The 18395-nt window shown below is 42.4% G+C and overlaps 1 protein-coding gene across 1 annotated transcript in view; it reads left to right on the top strand.

The window, feature by feature from the left end:
- RRAGD (Ras related GTP binding D) overlaps positions 1 to 4569 on the top strand; it is a 38943-nt gene extending 34374 nt beyond the window's left edge. Inside the window, exon 7 of the mRNA XM_045807069.2 lies at positions 1586 to 4569. Coding sequence (XP_045663025.1) covers positions 1586 to 1740 — 155 coding nt within the window. The 3' untranslated portion in view covers positions 1741 to 4569. The remainder of the gene's footprint in view (positions 1 to 1585) is intronic.
- Positions 4570 to 18395: the final 13826 nt, after the last annotated feature.

The following is an 18395-nucleotide window of genomic DNA, read 5'->3' as shown; positions in this document are numbered from 1 at the left end:
GTGTTATTGCACTGTGGTCACTGTCGCTTCAGAAGCAGCAGAGGGCGCCACTCAGAAGGTTTCCTGCTTCTGGAAGCTGAGCTGGTGTTTTCCTCCAGTGCTCGTGCAGTTATGTGACTGCTTTGAAGAATTTCACTCCTTGGCTGGGATCCCAGTTATTTTATTTTGGTTGGGGCTTTGGAAGCATCACCTCAGTGGATGGAAATAGTTGTTAGGCTAGTTATTTTAATAAATATAAAGATAGTAAATCGAACCAACTGCCTTCTCCTAATTGGTACAAACATAATGTTGCTCTCAACACTTTTACAAATTAGTGTGCTGAAAAATGCACTCAAGACTTGGGATTAATCTTTCATTCCATTCTTGTACCAATGATCTCAGAAGACGCAAAAAAGATTCTCCCCTACTATTTCTGCATTTAAAATTTACTTAGAGTTGAAAAACCAAGAGTGTCATTGGCGGTTGAACTTCCGAGCTTGCAATTGACCTGAGGTGACTGCTAGCACTCTAAAATCAGGGACAGGGACCTTGCTTTCCCCAGGGCTTCTGACGGTGGCTTAAACATAATAGGTGTTCAGTGAATATCGATTGACAGAGTGATGGATACTGAAGCTTTGAGATCTCAGCTGCACTTCATGTCAGGGTCTGCCTCCACTCAGATTCGATTTAATAATCCCTTTTGGGGAAACATAATAAATATTTCATGGAAGATATATCTTAATTGTAAGAAATCTTAAGTTCTTTTTTTATTAAGAATATTTTATTTTTAAGATTTTATTTATTTATTTGACAGAGAGAGACAGCCAGCAAGAGAGGGAACACAAGCAGGGGGAGTGGGAGAGGAAGAAGCAGGCTCCCAGCAGAGAAGCCTGATGTGGGGCTCGATCCCAGGACCCTGGGATCAGGCCCTGAGCCAAAGGCAGACGCTTAACGACTGAGCCACCCAGGCGCCCCAAGAAATCTTGAGTTCTGATAGGTCAAAAAATGTGCACTTCGGTTGGTTCTTCAATGTCGTAGGTCCTAGGCACCTTTGAAAATGTGGTCTGTGCTCTGGAACCTTTCCTTAGCAAAACATGTCCATTTACAGAACCTCGCCTGCGATTCCTCAAGACCAGCCACGGAGCTCCTAGGGAAATCTGTGGACCTTCTGTTAAGGCCACTCTTCTGCCTCCCCCTAATTGCTTGTCCCGGCCACCACAGACATGACAAGAGAAGAGTCTTTCTTTCTTTCTTTCTTTCTTTCTTTCTTTCTTTCTTTCTTTCTTTCTTTCTTTCTCTCTCTCTCTCTCTCTTTCTTTCTTTTCCTTCCTTCCTTCCTTCCTTCCTTCCTTCCTTCCTTCCTTCCTTCCTTCCTTCCTAGATTTTATTCATTTATTTGTCAGAGAGAGAGAGCACAAGCAGGGTGAGGGGCAGAGGAAAAAGCAGGTTCCCTGTTGAACAAAGAGCCCGATGCAGGACTCGATCCCAGGACCCCGGGATCACGACCTGAGCTGAAGGCAGATGCTTAACCGACTGAGCCACCCAGGTGCCCCAAGAGGAGATTATTTCTGTGTGACATGTCTAAATATTTTGTTTTCTTCCCCAGGGCTTATTGACTATAATTTTCATTGCTTCCGGAAGGCCATCCATGAAGTTTTTGAGGTGAGGATGAGAATGGTGAAATCACGAAAGGTTCAGAATCGGCTGCAGAAGAAAAAAGGAGCCACCCCCAACGGGACCCCTAACGTGCTGCTGCAGTGAGGCTTCGGGACGATCCTTGCAAGTCAGACCTTTCAGGGAGGCTGCTGCCGGTGTTGCACTAAAGGAAGAGGAAGAAGGAGACTAGGACACATGGTGTATTTGTTGTAAAAAAAAAAATCCTGCACCCCTCTCGATCTTCTCTTTTTTAAATAAAGTGAGCACTTTGAAGCCAAAACTTGTATTTTAACAATGAAGTAAAATCTGTAATTTCGTTACACAGATGTAAACTTTTATGGTCTGTAGTCAGAAACTCCTGTGTGAGGACTGCCAGGAACTGTATATATTTTGCTCTTTTTCATGTTTTTTTCTTTGAACTTTGATAAAACGACTTTTCTAAGCTTTTTTCTGTACTTGGTGTCAAGGACGTGCATACTGTAGTGTAGTTCGGATCTCTATGGCAATCAGAAATCAAAAAGCAATGCACTGGTAATGACTTTTTTTTTTTTTTTATAAATTTGGGAATCTTTGCTACTAATTGTTGAGAAAAATCCTTTTCAGTGGAGCTGGAACAGATTGGGGCAGCAAGCTCCAGGAGCAATAAGAACTGTGTCCCGTTTATAACTGGTATAAACGGGAGTTTTGTAGAATAACGTTAGCACCAAACTTATCTAAAAGTTTCTATAGCCGTGGTAGTACTTCCCTACGCAACAGTTTTTACAGAGCTCTTTACCTCAGCACACATCTCTATAATCGTTTTATACAGAGAGGTTATTCCTTTTTGCTGCATCACTGTTCTTTAGAACCTTCGGGACCAGATTTCCAAAATGGTGCCAGTCACTGGAGAGAAATAGGAATGTTGCTGAACTTCAGGGTTTCAGGAGGCTTTTCTGTGTGTGCTACTCAGGCTGAAGTTACGTCAGAGGTCACATGGTTTCCCAAATGCAGGTAATTGGTACCTACAGATTTAAAAATAGATATACAGTTTGTGTGATTGGCCCTGGGAAGTGGGCCTGTTGTTGTGCAACATTTAAAATGTTTATTTAGGATCATGACCGCAGAGCGTAATCCTGGTGAGCACCTGTGTCGCCCCTAAGTCTCCTGCTCGTCCATGAGTGTGCCTTGTGGACTCTGCCTGTTGCCACCTTAGGACTGAACTAGAGCTCAGCTGGCCAGCAGCACGCTCTGCCCAGCTGAAAAGCCATCCTGCAAACCCCTAACGATCAGCGGGAAGCGGACGGCCAGAGGAGGCATTGCAGTTAGCTATGTGTTTGTTTCTATGAATTCTTCTGCTTATGTTTACTTTAGACTTTCAGGATGTCAAGGGACTCCTAAATCTCCCCTCACCCCAAACCATTCCTAGTAGGTAATTCTATGTCCGTCCCAAGGGTCAGTGCCCTAAAGCCTACTCGTGGGTATTAGAATATAATTTTATGTATTTATTTATTTTTAAGCAAAGACCCATAAGGAAATCAAAGCTGATCCTAGCAAAATGCACCGAGTTCCTAAAGTGACTTGCCCTTGAAACTATCCCACTTCTTTATACGCAACTAATGAATCATCGAACTTTACATCAAAAACCAGGGATGTACTGTATGGTGACTAACATAATATAATAAAAAAACATTAAAAAAAAAAAAGAAACTATCCCACTTCTATCTATGGCTTCCTTCCATCCTCTCTCCTTCCCTCCCCAAGTCCTATTCCTTTGAGGCTTCTAACTGCAATGCAAGATGGCAGCTGATTGAGGTGTAAGGTTTGAGTCTTCCCAAGGGTCTGTGCATTTTGGAAGGATATTTCTAAAAATCATTAAGGCACCCAACTCCCTTCCTCATGATTCCTGCTCAGACACCTGGGTGGGTTGGAACCCAGGGTTCCAAAGGAGAATTTTTCTTAATTTCCAGACCTATATCCTGTTGGATCTTTGGATCTTTGCCAACAGGCTTGGTACATATGGGTTATTCTTATAAATTTACTGTTCTAATATTTTTTACACAATGTTTCTTTTTGATCAAGCAAATAAAGAACCACTTTTCTAATGTGACTTTATCCTCAAGGTAGAGACACTTGCCTACCTGGTAGACCACACGTTACTTAGCTATATTATATATTATTGTAGTGAGGGGGGCTTCCGTTTTTAAGCTGGGTATATGATGGGTTTTTGTTAAAACGTGCCTTAAAAGTCTATTACTTCAGGAGCAAATGATTCTGTGGGGGAAAAGCAAAAATAATCCTATGGCCTAGGCCCTGAGTTCATGGTAGTAAGTACACTCTTTGATTGAGCACACACTAATACATAGATCACTGCCTCAAACCTGTAAGCATGGCAATGACGTCTTAGTTAAAGACAGATGTAGGAGTTATGTCTAAGTGTTCAGTTTTTTAAGTCTGTGCTATTGGAATTACAAAATCTATTCCTTTTGCATTTTATTTTTGATATGGAACTTAGCTTACTGCGATGTATATGGCCATGTTTAGGTCTCAAATCTAATGCTATAAATACAAAGCCCAAATACATGGCTACAGTGACTGCTCTGGAACATGTTTGCTCATTTTCAAAGGTTGAGAACTTGACCTACAGGTTTTTAGGGCAATTAGAACTTCTATGTGGAGGTGAGACTGTGAATTACCATCTTTGGTTATTTTTAGTGATATAAATGAGTGTGTATGACCAGGGTAGAGTGTTTATGAAGGATTATAAATTTAAAAAAACTGGTTGGCATTCACGGACAGTGTTATTTTGTGAGCATAATATATTTTGGACCCTTAAATATAAAATGACTAGAAACACAGCAATATTGTTATATACGGGTTATATGCTAACTCTGTTGGAGACATACTCCAGAAAAATGGGTGAACTGTCTTGATTATTAAAGTACGGTATGCATTTAACTTCTATAGACTGGTTGTAATTTGTAATCAAGCATAGTATTATGCTTTACTTTAAGCAGTCCATCATTTGTAATTATTGCTGAACCATTGCTTTCAAGAATGTTAACTGCCAATTTAAAAGCATGTGTCATGCTCATGATTCAGTAATACTCTTGTTTTATTTCAAGCGTATTCATAACTAAGCATTCTGGGAGCAGAATATTCTCTTTGGCGAAGCGTAAGTATGGTCCGTCTTGTTTGTGAGGTTGTGAGGTTGTTGACCGTACGTGAATATCATTGCTTCACTGGCCCTGTTGGGTCCCTTTAGTAAAAATGTTTGTCCTGATTAACCAACTTTCATTTTAGGGAAATAAGGATAAATCACTCTATTTGCACTTTTATTTTTATTATATTTTAAAACCATCTTATCTCTCCGTATTTTTGATGGAAACATGGCTGTTTGGAATATAGAACTGTTTCTTCAGTAAACTTCAGATACTAATTCTTGCTGCCCTGGTCTTAATCCCTAGCCATCTGGAAATTCCTTTCCAGACAGTCCACCTTGTTGATTCTGACTTGCTTTGTAGGATGCCACTCTGTAATGACTTTTACAGATCCAAAGAGTTCCCAGAGAAGACTAACTTTAAATGTTGTATCTTATATACAAAATTCTGTTTCTGATTGGAAAACCTGATCTAAAATAATATTTTTCTAAGATTTTTTAATCGGTAGTGATGTTGAGTTTAGGAGAAAGAAAATGTTGCCTTTGACAGAATCACTTACTAATAACATGATTGAGCGCACACAATGTTTCGGGCTCTTAAGTGCTTTTACAGATGTTATCTTCATAAACCCAAGAGGTGGGTACTATCATCACTCCTATTTTATAGACCAGGCAACTGAGGGTAGAGAGTCGAAATAACTTGGTCAAGATCACATGACTAGTAAGACACAAGGCCGGGAGTCTGGCTGGAGAGTCCACTGTCTCAATACTGTTCTAAGCAGTCTTACCACATGTCCCTTTACATGCCCTCCCTTCACAAATACGAAGATAGGGACTTGAAGTTTAGGATTTACTGCTGCATGGGGTTATGAAGGCTAAAATTCTGGGAAATTTAAAAAGTCATATGAGAACCAGCAAGAGCAGCCTTCTAAATGTACTTCACTCAAGATTATGCCTTCTTCTTCCTAATCCAATGCAGAAAATAATATTAACAGAGAGTGTTTAAATATCAGAAGAGAATTTAAATATCTTTTTCAGACATTTGGTTTTCTAAGAAGCAAAAGTCTATCAAATTCTGAGAAAATCAAGAGAGAATAAGCCTTTGATCTTAGCCATATTCAACCTTTTACTTCAATATCTGCAACCATATTTATAGAAAACAAAACACTGATCTGGATTAAAATTCAAAAAGATACATTTCAATCCTAACCTTTTCTTGAGCTGCAGACCTACCTTTAAAATTGCCATTAGCATACTTTTGCTGGAATCTTCTATAAGACGATCCTCCAATCTAACATGCCCAAAACTGAACTCACTTCGTTCTTGCTAAATCTTCTCCTCCTTCTATGGTGGTGTGATTATGCTCCCTGCAGTCCCTGCCAGAAACGTGGGCCTCCTACTTGACTCTCCCTTCCCGTTCACTCCATCCAATCAAGCACCCAGTTCTTTCAGCTCAGCCTTATAAACGTCTATTCAATCTATTCTCTCCACTCTTTTGCCACTATCCTTCCTGGTTTAGGCCACCATCTCCTCTTATGGGGGTCTCAATAGCCTCTTCACTAACGTCTCTCCACCTCATTCATCCATCCACTCTGTTCTCCACACCAGATCCAGAGTGACCTTTCTAAACCACCACCATTCTGACCACATCAGTCTCTTGCTTAACATCCGTCATAGCTCTGCATTATAGATCTCAGTCAAACTCCTCAATAAAGTTTGCGAGAACCTGCTTCCCGGGTTCTTACCTCCCTCTCCAACCGTGGCTCATCCACCCTCAGCAGAGGTGAACCAGCATTCCTGTACAGTGCATAGCAAATAAGAGGAACCAAGAGTCTTGATCCCTTTGTCAGTCATTTTCTGAAGGAAATAATAATTTTTTTTCATTCATCAGTGACTCATAGGACACCTATTATATGCCAGACATTGTGCTTAATAAAATAGCTAAAAGGCAGATTTTAGAGATGCAAGGATTTTAGTAATAGAAAATAAAGCACTTTATAGAACTGTTGGAGTTAACCCTTTATGGAATCCATTTTAAATTTTGTTGTTGTGAGTGGAGATAAATATAATTCGTACTGCAAACTATCACATACACCTATAAATACTACTTTTTTAAGAGTTTATTTTTAATTATTTTTTTTATTTTTAAAGATTTTATTTTTAAGTAACCTCTACATCCAGCGTGGGGTGTGAACTCACGAACCTGAGATCAAGAGTCACATGCTCCACCAACTGAGCCAGCCAGGTGCCCCTTATAAATATTACTTTTATTTTTATTTTTAATTTTCATTTTTATTTCTTTTAAGTGAGCTCTCTGCCCAATGTGGGGCTTGAACTCATGACCCTGAGACCAAGAGTCATGTGTTCCATGGACTGAGCCAGCCAGGCGCCCCATAAATATTACTTAAAAAAAAAACCTCACAAAGTAGTATCCTTCCTACATGCCATGCATTCTAGTATTTTTTTTCTTTATTTCCCTTTTAAAAAAAGATTTCACAATCCACTAATGGGTCATGATCTGCAATTTGTGAGGCATCGCTGGAGTGAATGAATCCATTGGCCAGATCAGAGATACCTGAAGATTTTCTATCTAGCCTAAAATATTTTCCTTTCCTCTCTGTTAATTTTGTTTATTTATTTATAAATTCCTATTAGTTCTTTTTTAAAAAGATTTATTCATTCATTTTAGAGAGCATATGTGCTTGCACGCGCGCATGCGCCTACATGGGGGGGAGGGACAAAGGGAGAGGGAGGTAGAGAATCTCAAGCAGACTCCCCACTGAGCACAGAGCCCTATGTGGGGCTCGACCCCACAACCCTGAGATCATGACCTGAGCCTAAATCAAGAGTCAGACACCTAACCGACTGAGTCACCCAGGCACCCCTTTGTATCTGTTCATTTTTTTAAAAAAGATTTATTTATTTATTTGAGAGAGTGTGAGAGGGAGAGAATGGATGGGGAGGGGCAGAGGGAGAGAATCTCAAGCAGACGCCCCATCCAGGGCAGAGACTGATGTGGGGCTACCTGAGATCGTGACCTGAGCCAAAATCACAAGCAGGTGGCTCATGACTGAGTCACCCAGATGCCTCTCCCTCTGTTAATTTTACCATCTTAACAAACATAGGGGAAATTCTGAGAAGGTTCTTGAGTTTTTCTTTCACGTGATTAGGGCTTTCTGCTGTGTTTACCAGAGTAGCTCTAATCTCCATTGCCATCCCTTGGATGTTTTTGTGTGGTGGGTTGTGGGGGATCCGTCCTGGCAGGATCATTTTTTACTATAGACTCTATCCTTGACTATAATAAATAATTAACTTTATTTTTTAAAAGATTTTATTTATTTCTTTAGAGAGACAGCAGGCACATATATGAGGGGGAGAGACAGAAGGGGAGGGAGAGAGAAAATCTTAGGCAGACTTTGCGCTGAGCACAGAGCCCCACATGGGGCTCGATCTCACAACCCTGGGATCATGACCTGGTCAAATTCAAAATCAAGAGTCCTATGCTTAACCAACTGAGCCACTGAGGCACCCCAGTAATTAACTTTACTGGGAGTTTAGGGACTCATGAGTTTATATCTAACTTCTATGGGTCCTTTGTTAATTCAGACAACATTAGTCTTATCCAGTATCAAGAAACCACAAGTTTTGCCCTTTTGTGTTATTTTGACACTCCTAAGAAGCAGGTGGACAAGGCCCTTCCCCAAGAAAGGGAGTTGATCTAGCTGCTACATTCAGTGTGGAGGAGAGCATTAACTAGTGTCCAGCTGCCTGAGGTCTTGAACACCCTGCTTCCTCAATCTGTACTAATAAACTGCTGGGGCAAGGAGGATCTTTCTGGTCTCCCAAACCTGCGTAAAAAAACTAAGGCCTAGGGTACCTGGGTGGCTCAGTCAGTTAAGCGTCTGTCTGTGGCTCAGGTCATGATCTCAGGGTCCTGGGATTGAGCCAGGGGCTCAATGTTGGGCTCCCTGCTCAGCGGGGAGTCTGCTTCTCCCTCTCACTCTGCCCTCCCCCTGCCCCTGCTCCTGCTCTCTGTGTGTCTCAAATAAATAAATAAAATCTTAAAAAACAAACTAAAACCCTTCCCCTGAATGCCCAACTACAGTAGATCAGTTAAGACCTATTTCTTCCATGCTAATGCAGGCCACCCCAAGATGGGCCACTCTTGTGTGAAGATTGAGCGAAGGCAGTCAAGACCCTGTGGGCTCAAGAGAAACTTCTGCTCCTCCCTTAACCACACAGAAGAATCTAAATTTGGGGTATTTCCCAGAATAAGGATTATTAGCAGAGATAAATCTTATCTGAGTGACCTATCTGTATGGTAGGGCAAACATCTAATTACCAAATATGTGCTTTATTTCTTATTGCCCTGTGCAATGCATTCCTTTCCTCTGAAGTCACAGATCCCTACCCCCTTCTCCTTAGTTCAGAATGACATAGAGACCTCATTTTGCCTGTTTTTCAAGTTTCCGTGTCTGTATGGATTCCCCATACGTAATGCTATTAAATTTGATTTTCTCCTGTTTATCTGTCTCATGTCAATTTGATTTAGTTCAGCCAGAAGGACCTTAAAGGGGACACTTACCCTTACCATCTCTGTGGGCAATTCCATTCCTGCAAGCTGATTCTGCTTATTTCCACCTCCCATTATTGCCTAAGTCCCTGTGGCTGCCGCCCAACTGTTGCTTGCTTCTGGCCTTGCGGAGAGCTCCGGGCTGTAATGCTCCATCTTCATCAACTAGTCAGTAAGCAGGAACAATTTCCAGACTTCTCCCAGACGTGCGCAAGTGACCTTGGTCATCCTGCTGTCACCTCCCCTCCATGGGAAGCAGGCAATAATGGCGCTGACTGGGAGGCACCAGTCCTGCTTGCCTTTCCATCTCAGTGGGAAAGAACTCAGGCTAATAAGGTGCAAAAAAAGATACCACCAAATTCATGTCCTATCATTTCATTTAATGCTAAAGGCCAGTGCTTTCCAAAGTTATCTGATCTTAAGAATCACCTAGGATGTTTAAAAATGTAAATTCCCATCTCTACCCCAGTCTTCTTGAATCAGAATCTCTGAGGAGAGGTCTGGGAATCTGTATTTTATGTAAGTATCCTAAGCAAGTCTCATAAATCGGACACATCGTTTGGCCTTACAGCTGTTAAAAGGGATGGGGAGGGGAAATGATGGAAAACCGGGGTTAGAATTACACCGGGGAGCTTTCTTCACTCTTCCGTTCCTCCATAAACACGCACGCACTCATGCATGCACTCACACTCATGCATGTGCTCACACACGCACACACATACATGCTTCAAGTGTTAGTGTCTTTTTCCAACTGGATTATGTAGCTTTTAAAATCTACATTATCTAATCTACGATTTGAATGTAAACTTTTTTTTTATTTTTTTTTTATTTTTTTAAAGATTTTATTTATTTATTTTACAGAGATAGAGACAGCCAGCGAGAGAGGGAACACAAGCAGGGGGAGCGGGAGAGGAAGAAGCAGGCTCATAGCGGAGGAGCCTGATGTGGGGCTCGATCCCATAACGACGGGATCACGCCCTGAGCCAAAGGCAGGCGCTTAACCGCTGTGCCACCCAGGCGCCCCTTGAATGTAAACTTTTATAGATGTGAATTACATAATTAAAAAGTCTATTTAAACCACTCGTTACTTTAGATATTTAAATATTTGTTCATGTTAAAATCTCAAATTATACAAAATGGCATTAATTTTAAACAATTATTTCTTCTCCACTCAAGTCATTATGTTTAATTCTTCACAGGCATCTTCTACAGCAGGGTCTTCATCATCACGGGAACATTTGGACTCATCTGACAGTTCTCTTTGAGGTATTTTAAGAAAAAACATGTTTTAAATCGAAGAGGATGCTGTCAGTGGGAACTTTGAGTCTCCAAAACCTACTTGTTAAACGTTAGGGCAGGTTTTTGTTTTTCCCCTCTGTACTCGCTCAACAAATATGTACTTCTCTTTTCAGTGACTTTTTTTTTTAAAGATTTTATTTATTTATCTGACAGAGATAGAGACAACCAGCAAGAGAGGGAACACAAGCAGGGGGAGTGGGAGAGGAAGAAGCAGGCTTCCAGCAGAGGAGCCTGATGTGGGGCTCGATCCCATAACACCGGGATCCCGCGCTGAGCCAAAGGCAGACACTTAACCGCTGTGCCTCCCAGGCGCCCCTTCAGTGACTTTTTTAAAAGCCTACTAGTAAGGATCTCCCATGCTTGTCTTCCAAAGTCATACCCTCAGGAATGTCTTTGACTTTGCCCCCTAATTTTTTAGGTGGTCCTTAGTAGAAAACTGCCATTGCTCGAAGCCCTTTCAAGACATATTGTCTTCCTGAACAATTTTGTCCTTCTTGGACAAAGTAAACACGAAAATATAAGGCAACTCTCTTTTCTGAAAAATGGTATTTGGGAAAAATTTTGCTTTCTATTCTGGCATATATGGCATATATTTCCATTTAAGAACATCTGCACCTGGGGTGCCTGGGTAGCACAGCCGTTAAGCGTCTGCCTTCGGCTCAGGGCGTGACCCCGGCGTTCTGGGATCGAGCCCCACATCAGTCTCCTCCGCTGGGAGCCTGCTTCTTCCTCTCCCACTCCCCCTGCTTGTGTTCCCTCTCTCGCTGGCTGTCTCTATCTCTGTCAAATAAATAAATAAATAAATCTTAAAAAAAAAAAAAAAAGAACATCTGCACCTAAACCCAAATTCAGCTTCCAAGGAAGTCACACTGGCCCAGCTGTCTTCTCACCAGATGCTAGAAGACAGATGGTGTATGGCATACCCGTACCTTTTGGTTATTTTGCACTAAAAGGACAAACTACAGGGAAGTCCAGGACTGCTTTTTAAGAAGCTGATGACTTGGTTGTCATTCAAAGTTTGTAAACTGGATTTTAATGGGAAGCAGCACGGGGTTGTTTGTTCTAAAGATGTTAATGGTATGATCGAAACGCCTCGTGGCTGCGGACTTTCTCTAGGAAGTTCTGCATGTAATTTGTGTGTGTGCTAGCATTGTCTGTAGACTAAAGGTTTCACATCTTTATGAACTATGATTTTTTGGACAATTGTGTATGCCGAAGTGATGAAGAAAATACAAATTTCTTTAAAAGTATTGAACGCAAAGTAATTTTTTGCCATTTTGCATTTTCGCATGAATAGAAACTGACGCTGCTCTCAAGCTAGGGCGCAGAGGTCTGAGCTCTTCAGGCTGGTTTGTAAGTGACCAAGTTTCTTCAATCAGCAAGTGGATAAAAAGGCTCAGAGAATGACAGATTGGCATAGCAGAATAGGGGCCACGAGATAAAGGACACAGAGGGCGCCTGAGTGGCTCAGTTGGCTAAGCGCCTGCCTTGGGCTCGGGTCATGATTTCAGGGTCCTGGGATGGAGCCCCCCCCATCGGCTTTCTGCTCAGGGGGAGTCTGCTACTCACTCCCAGGCTCCTTCTGTGTTCTCCCTGTCTCTTTCTCTCAAATAAATATATAAAATCTTTTTTAAAAAAAAGAAAAAAGAAGAAAGGCATAGACAGAGAGGCAGAGGGACGGTACCTGGAAGAGCAATCAGGAAAGGACCCAGGAGGAGGAAGGGAGGGAGGGAGAAGACAGAGCTGGGGGCACATCGTGAGGTACCTGTTCTGTCAGCCAGGAACAACTAGTTTTATCTCAGTGGCAGGTGTTTTCTTAGAGCTGGGATTAGAAAAGAAGGTATCTCTTGTCACACTCATCAGTCCCACAGAACTAAGGAGTAAGGAATGTAAGTATGTGATTTTTGTTTTTAATTTTAAAAGCACCTTTATTATGAGGGACATCTGGCTGGCTCAGTCAGAAGAGCATGCGACTTTTGATCTTAGGGTCGTGACTTCGAGCCGCATGTTGGGTAGAGATTACTTAAATAAATAATTAAAAGACAATAAAGATACTTTATTATGAAAAACAACAAAAGTTAATGTAATCCAGGCAAGTAAAGCAAAAACACAATACTAAGCAGGTTTCTTTTTCCTCGTTTCTTTTTTTTTTAAGATTTTATATCTTTATATTAGAAAGAGAGAGCACACAAGCGGAGGAGGGGTAGAGGGAGAGGAAGAGAGACTCTCAAGCAGACTGCCCGCAGAGTGCGGAGCCCTCATGGGGCTCCATCCCATGATTCTGAGATCATGACCTGAGCTGAAATCAAAAGTCCCAGACACTTAACCAACCGAGCCACCTGGGAGCCCCTCTTTTTCCTCATTTCTAATATTAAGAGCTGTAATTTTAGGAAAGGTGTCAGATAATTAAAAAAAAAAAAAAACTATGGCAGCAAATTGAATTTCCAAAAGAAGATGCAATTTTTAAGAAAGCCACAGTAAAAATGATTTTAATAATGTTGCAAACAACTATTTACTACTGTATTTAGAAAATGCTTCTTTGTTTATTAGTGGGAAAAACCTCTTAAAATGAGGTACTCCTACTGGTGCAGGACAAGTCATCTGGTGGAAGGACCTACAAAACTAGTTTTGTAAGCACTCCACTGGGTTTCAAATATACTCACTTGAGATTTGTCCATAATACTTTCTTCTAGAATACAGTATTAGAAAAGTGTTAGAATGAGCAGGTAAGATGTGTCTTGAACAAATCAGAGACTGAGAAGGATAAAATGAAGAGGTCATTTCGCTCCTGGATCTCTCAGCCTGCCACCTGCTGGGAGGTAGATGCTGGCCCTGCCGTGCAGTAGGGCTGGGCGCACGGAAAACAAATTCTTTCCTGTCTGACATTTTTGTTCAGGTGAGCAGAGCTTAAACTTGTGTCCCTGATAATGGTCAACATCTTCTTACATTAATACCAGCTATATCTCCATGGGATAATTAGTCCCATTTTTCTTATTAAATGCTCTAAAGGGGAAATCCTGGGGGTGAAACAATAGGAAAACTGTGGCAGGTAGGTCTTTTTTTTTTTTTTTTAAGATTTTATTTATTTATTTGAGAGAGAGAGAGACTGAGAGAGAGACCACAAGCCAGGAGAAAGAGCAGAGGAACAGGGAGAACCAGACTCCCTGCGAAGCAGGGAGCCAGACACAGGGCTTGATCCCAGGACCCTGGGATCATGACCTGAGCCAAAGGCAGATGATTAACTGACTAAGCTGCCCAGGTGCCCCAGGTTGGTCTTTTTAAATTTTTTAATTTTTAAAAATTTCATTTATTTATTTGAGAGAGAGAGAGAGAGAGCATGTCCGTGTGCCCGTGTGCACACATAAATGAGCAGGGGGAGGGGCAGAGGGAGAGGGAGAGGCAGACACCCTGCTAAGCAGAGCTCCAGACACAGGGCTTGATCCCAGGACCCCGGGATCATGACCTGAGCTGAAGGCAGACGCCCAGCTGACTGAGTCACCCAGGTGCCCTGGTGGGTCTTTATTTAAATGAAAAATAAAAAAATGTCTATTATAAAATATTCAAAGTAATTAATAAAATGCTTAAAATAAAGTCCAGATATGGCTTTCTGGAGGTGTTTTTCATTTTTAATAATACTTTAGGAAGGAATTAATGTAAAATTAGTCAATTTATACTATCAATGTAAGTGATAATAGCACTGCTACTTGCAAAACAAGTAATCCAGTTAGCTGATGGCAGCTATTTTTAGTATAAAAATGGAAGTTCAACTCTGTTAAACCACCTGTACTTTACCAATAAAGGCTTGAGGTAAATACACTAAAATGTTGATCTTGGCCATTTCTGAGCAGTAGGATTATGGGAGATTTGCATTTTGTTCTTATTCCAAATACTGAACAACAATCATGTATTACTTTTATGATCAAGAAGAAAAATCATTTTAAACAATCAGAAGAGTTTGGGGGCACCTGGGTGGCTCAGTCGTTAAGCGTCTGCCTTTGGCTCAGGGCGTGATCCTGGAGTCCTGGGAATTGAACCTCACATCAGGCTCCTCCACTGGGAGCACGCTTCTTCCTCTCCCACTCCCCTGCTTGTGTTCCCTCTCTCGCTGGCTGTCTCTCACTCTGTCAAATACATAAATAAAATCTTAAAAAAATCAGAAAAGTTTGGGGCACCTGAGTGGCTCAATCAGTTAGGCATCTGACTCTTGATTGAGGCTCAGGTCATTGTCTCAGGGTTCTAAGATCAGGCTTTTGGTGGGTGTGGAACATGCTTAAGATCCTCTCCCCTTCCCTCTGCGGCTGCCCCCCAACCCACTCACACTTGCGTGTGTTCTCTCTTCCTCTCTCAAATAAAAAAAAAAAAAAAAAACCATATATATATATATAAAGTTTTAAATGCTGGGGAATAAATATCTTAAAGTGTGTGGTCCAAGACTAACACTGAGGTTCTAAGAAGCACATCCATTTTCAAATGGTGGGGAAAAGTCCTTGCATGACACAAAATAGCCTGATTCCTTTTTAGTGTAGCAAAAACAATTCAGGTGTCAGAGTCAAAAGACCTGGACTTGAATCAGGGTTCTTCCACTTTCCAGATAAGCAGCCTTGGATAAGACAATGAAACTCTAAGATTTCAAAGTATTCAAATGAAATCAAGAAATAAATAAAAATCTAGAAAAATTTGTTTTCATCAATATGATGAAACAATAATATTTCAGAAGTATAAGAACTTGTAGTGGAAAAAACTGAGAATTAAAGTAAATTGCTTTGGGAGGCCTAGCTGGCTTAACTGGTGGAGCAGGAGACTCTTCATCTCAGGGTCATGAGTTCGAGCTCCACGTTAGGTGTACAGATTAAAACCAATTTTTTAAAGATTTTATTTATGGGTCCCCTGGGTGGCTCAGTTGGTTGAGCATCTGCCTTCAGCTAGGGTCATGATCCCAGGGTCATGGGATCTAGTCCCACATCGGCTCCCTCTCAGCGGGGAGTCTGCTTCTCCTTCTGCCTGTCGTTCCCCCTGCTTGTGCTTGTGTTCGCTTGCTTGCTCTCTCTCGCCGGCAAATAAATAAACAAAATATTTTAAAAAAAGATTTTATTTATTTATTTGAGAGAGATACACAGAAAGAGAGTGTGAGCAGGGGAGGGGCAGAGGGAGAGGGAGAGAATCCTAAACTCACTCTGCGCCGAGTGCAGAGCTGGGCTCAATCTCATGACCCTCAGATCATGAGCTGATCTGAGGGTCAGGAGTCGGGTGCTTAACCAACTGAGCCACCCAGGCAGACCCCCCAAAAAAATTTAAAAAAAAATTTAAGTAAATTGCTCATTTCTCTGAGACCTCAGCTGTCCTCACTAGTAAAATGGACCTAAATAAACGGCGCTTTTGTCAGTATTGTTGTGAAGAATAAATGAGTTGATGTAGGTTGAGTGCCCAATCCTGGGCCCCATAGCAGTAGATGCTCAAAAAGTATAGTCCTGGCCTTGCTCCCTGGATGCAAATGAAGATGGGTGGGGGAACTGCACTTCAAAGGGCTTCTGTTCTATCTAAGGAAAAGAGGAACTATATAAGTCAATGATTATGGGTTGCTTTGTTTGTTTGTTTTTAAGTAGGCATGGAGACCAACTGGGGCTTGAACTCAAGACCCTGAGATCAAGACCTGATCTAAGAGCAAGAGTTGGATGCTTAACTGACTAAATCACACAGGTGCCTGATTGTGGTTCTAAATAAATACTTTTATCTATAAATGTCTCCGCTGAGAGAAATCTTTCAATCGGCTTGCTAGAGTCTTTGCTCTTGCAACAAGTTTAATCAACTTTAACATGTGCCCATTAACTAAATTGTCAGAATAAATTTTGTTTTTAACCAAGGAAGGAGAGAGTATAATTACTACAGGGCCAGTCTTGTGGGGGAAAAGAGCCCTCCCTGTCGAGGAGCAAGAATTCTCTGTCCCTTTCAAGGTCCTTCTAGCTGGACTAAGAATCAAATTGACATGAGATAGATAAATAGGAGAAAATCAAATTTAATAGCATAGGTACAGGGAATCCACACAGACATGGAAACTCCAAAGACAGTCAGGCAAAATGAGGTCTATATGTCATCCTGAACTACGAAGGGGGTAGGGATCTGGAACTTCATTGGAAAGGAATACACTTCACAGGCAATAAGGAGAACAGACGTTTGGTAATTAGATGTTTGCCCTGCAATACAGGTGGGTCACTCAGATAAAATTTATCTCTGTTAATAAACCTTTTTCTGGGAAAGACCCCCAATTTGGATTCTTCTGCGTGGTTAAGGGAAGGACAAAAGTTTCTTTTGAGCTCCCAGAGTCTCAAGTGCCCTCAGCTCAAAATAATCCATATGGCAAGTGGCACATTGGGGGTGGGAGGGTGCTGTCCTGAAGCACTTCAATGCCAAGGAAAAGACTAGGTGATGGTGTCTTCTTAAAAAGAAAGAAAAGAAACACATTCTGGTCTCCATGCAGAGGAAGAAAAGAAGAGGAGGGCCCCAGAGGACTCTAGCATCCAGAGTTTGACTGACTTGGAGGCTGAATAACCAAATGGTTCCTAGTGCTTCCAGAACTGTTTCCTTAGCTATCCGACGGGAATGATAGTACCTGTTTCACAAGCCTCTTTACCGTGAGGCCTATTGCACAAGACACAGGCTTTTGCAGAACTGTCAAGTGTTAAACAATTTGAAGATTTAACACAAAGAATGAATAAATGAATGAAGCAGCACAGGGAGGTCTGGCTTTATTCGCAGATCTCAGCCACTCTGATTATCCGTTTGCTTCTCAGAAAACAACATCATGGAATGGCTTGAAAGGTATCATCTAACTTTATTTTAGATATCCTCCATTTCTTTCCTTCCCTCGCAATTTCACTCTTTACAAAAGGTCGCTGGTACAATTCTTTATATAACAAAATCTAACTTGCCCAACCAGATTAACCCTGCTTCATCTCACCGAGAATTCCTTCCTTCCCTCTTCATCGTCCAGTCCCCACCGCGCCCTGCCAATCCCTCCCTCTTCTCCTCAGTTCTCGCCCCCTCCTTTAAGCCTTCAAGAGCCCACAGCCCTCTTCCTCTGAATCCCATTCTTTCTGGAACGCAGCATGTACTGTGTCCTTTGAGGTTGTATGCTTTCCCCCAAATTCAGTGTAATTCCTTCAGTTTTATATGACAAGTTATAATTCTTTTTTTTCAATCCCCCACAATGCTTAAGTGTCGTGCACCTAATCACATTACTAAAAAAAAATGTTATAAAAATCCTACTCAATGTCCTTAGCACTGGATTTTCTCTTCCGTATTTAACTGTCTTTACCCCACCAGCTCCTGCACCCCAAACAAAGCTGCCCACACCCCCGCCGTGCGGCGCGCGGGCGGCCAGCGCCCGGGCCCCCTGGACTCTCAGGCCCGGGGGTCCCGGAGCCCGCCGGCAGCGAGTAGGCCCGGGCCGCTTCCGGCCGCGCCGTTCCTCGCTAATACCCGCGAGCGCCGGGGGGACCCGGCCCGCAAAAGGTCGGCTTCCGCGGGGCCCGGCCGAGAGGAAGACGAGGGCGCCGCCCGCTTTTGCAGATCCCGGAGCGACCTTCGCGGGGGCCGGCGGGGACCGCGCGGCGACGGGCGCCGGAGCTGACCGACCGCCACGAAGCGACCGCCACGTCAGGGCAACTTCACAAAACCCGGGCGAGGGCGGGTGACGCAGAGCCGGCGGCCGCGGCGGGGTTGGGCCCGCGGCCAGACGAGGAGGCTGACCTCCAG

The sequence above is a fragment of the Ursus americanus genome, chromosome 11, assembly GCF_024610735.1.
Source record: "Ursus americanus isolate L20-20 chromosome 11, mUrsAme1.1.p, whole genome shotgun sequence".
Taxonomy (NCBI): Eukaryota; Metazoa; Chordata; class Mammalia; order Carnivora; family Ursidae; genus Ursus; species Ursus americanus.
Note: the sequence above shows the minus strand (reverse complement) of the source record. Positions and strands in the feature narration are given on the sequence as shown.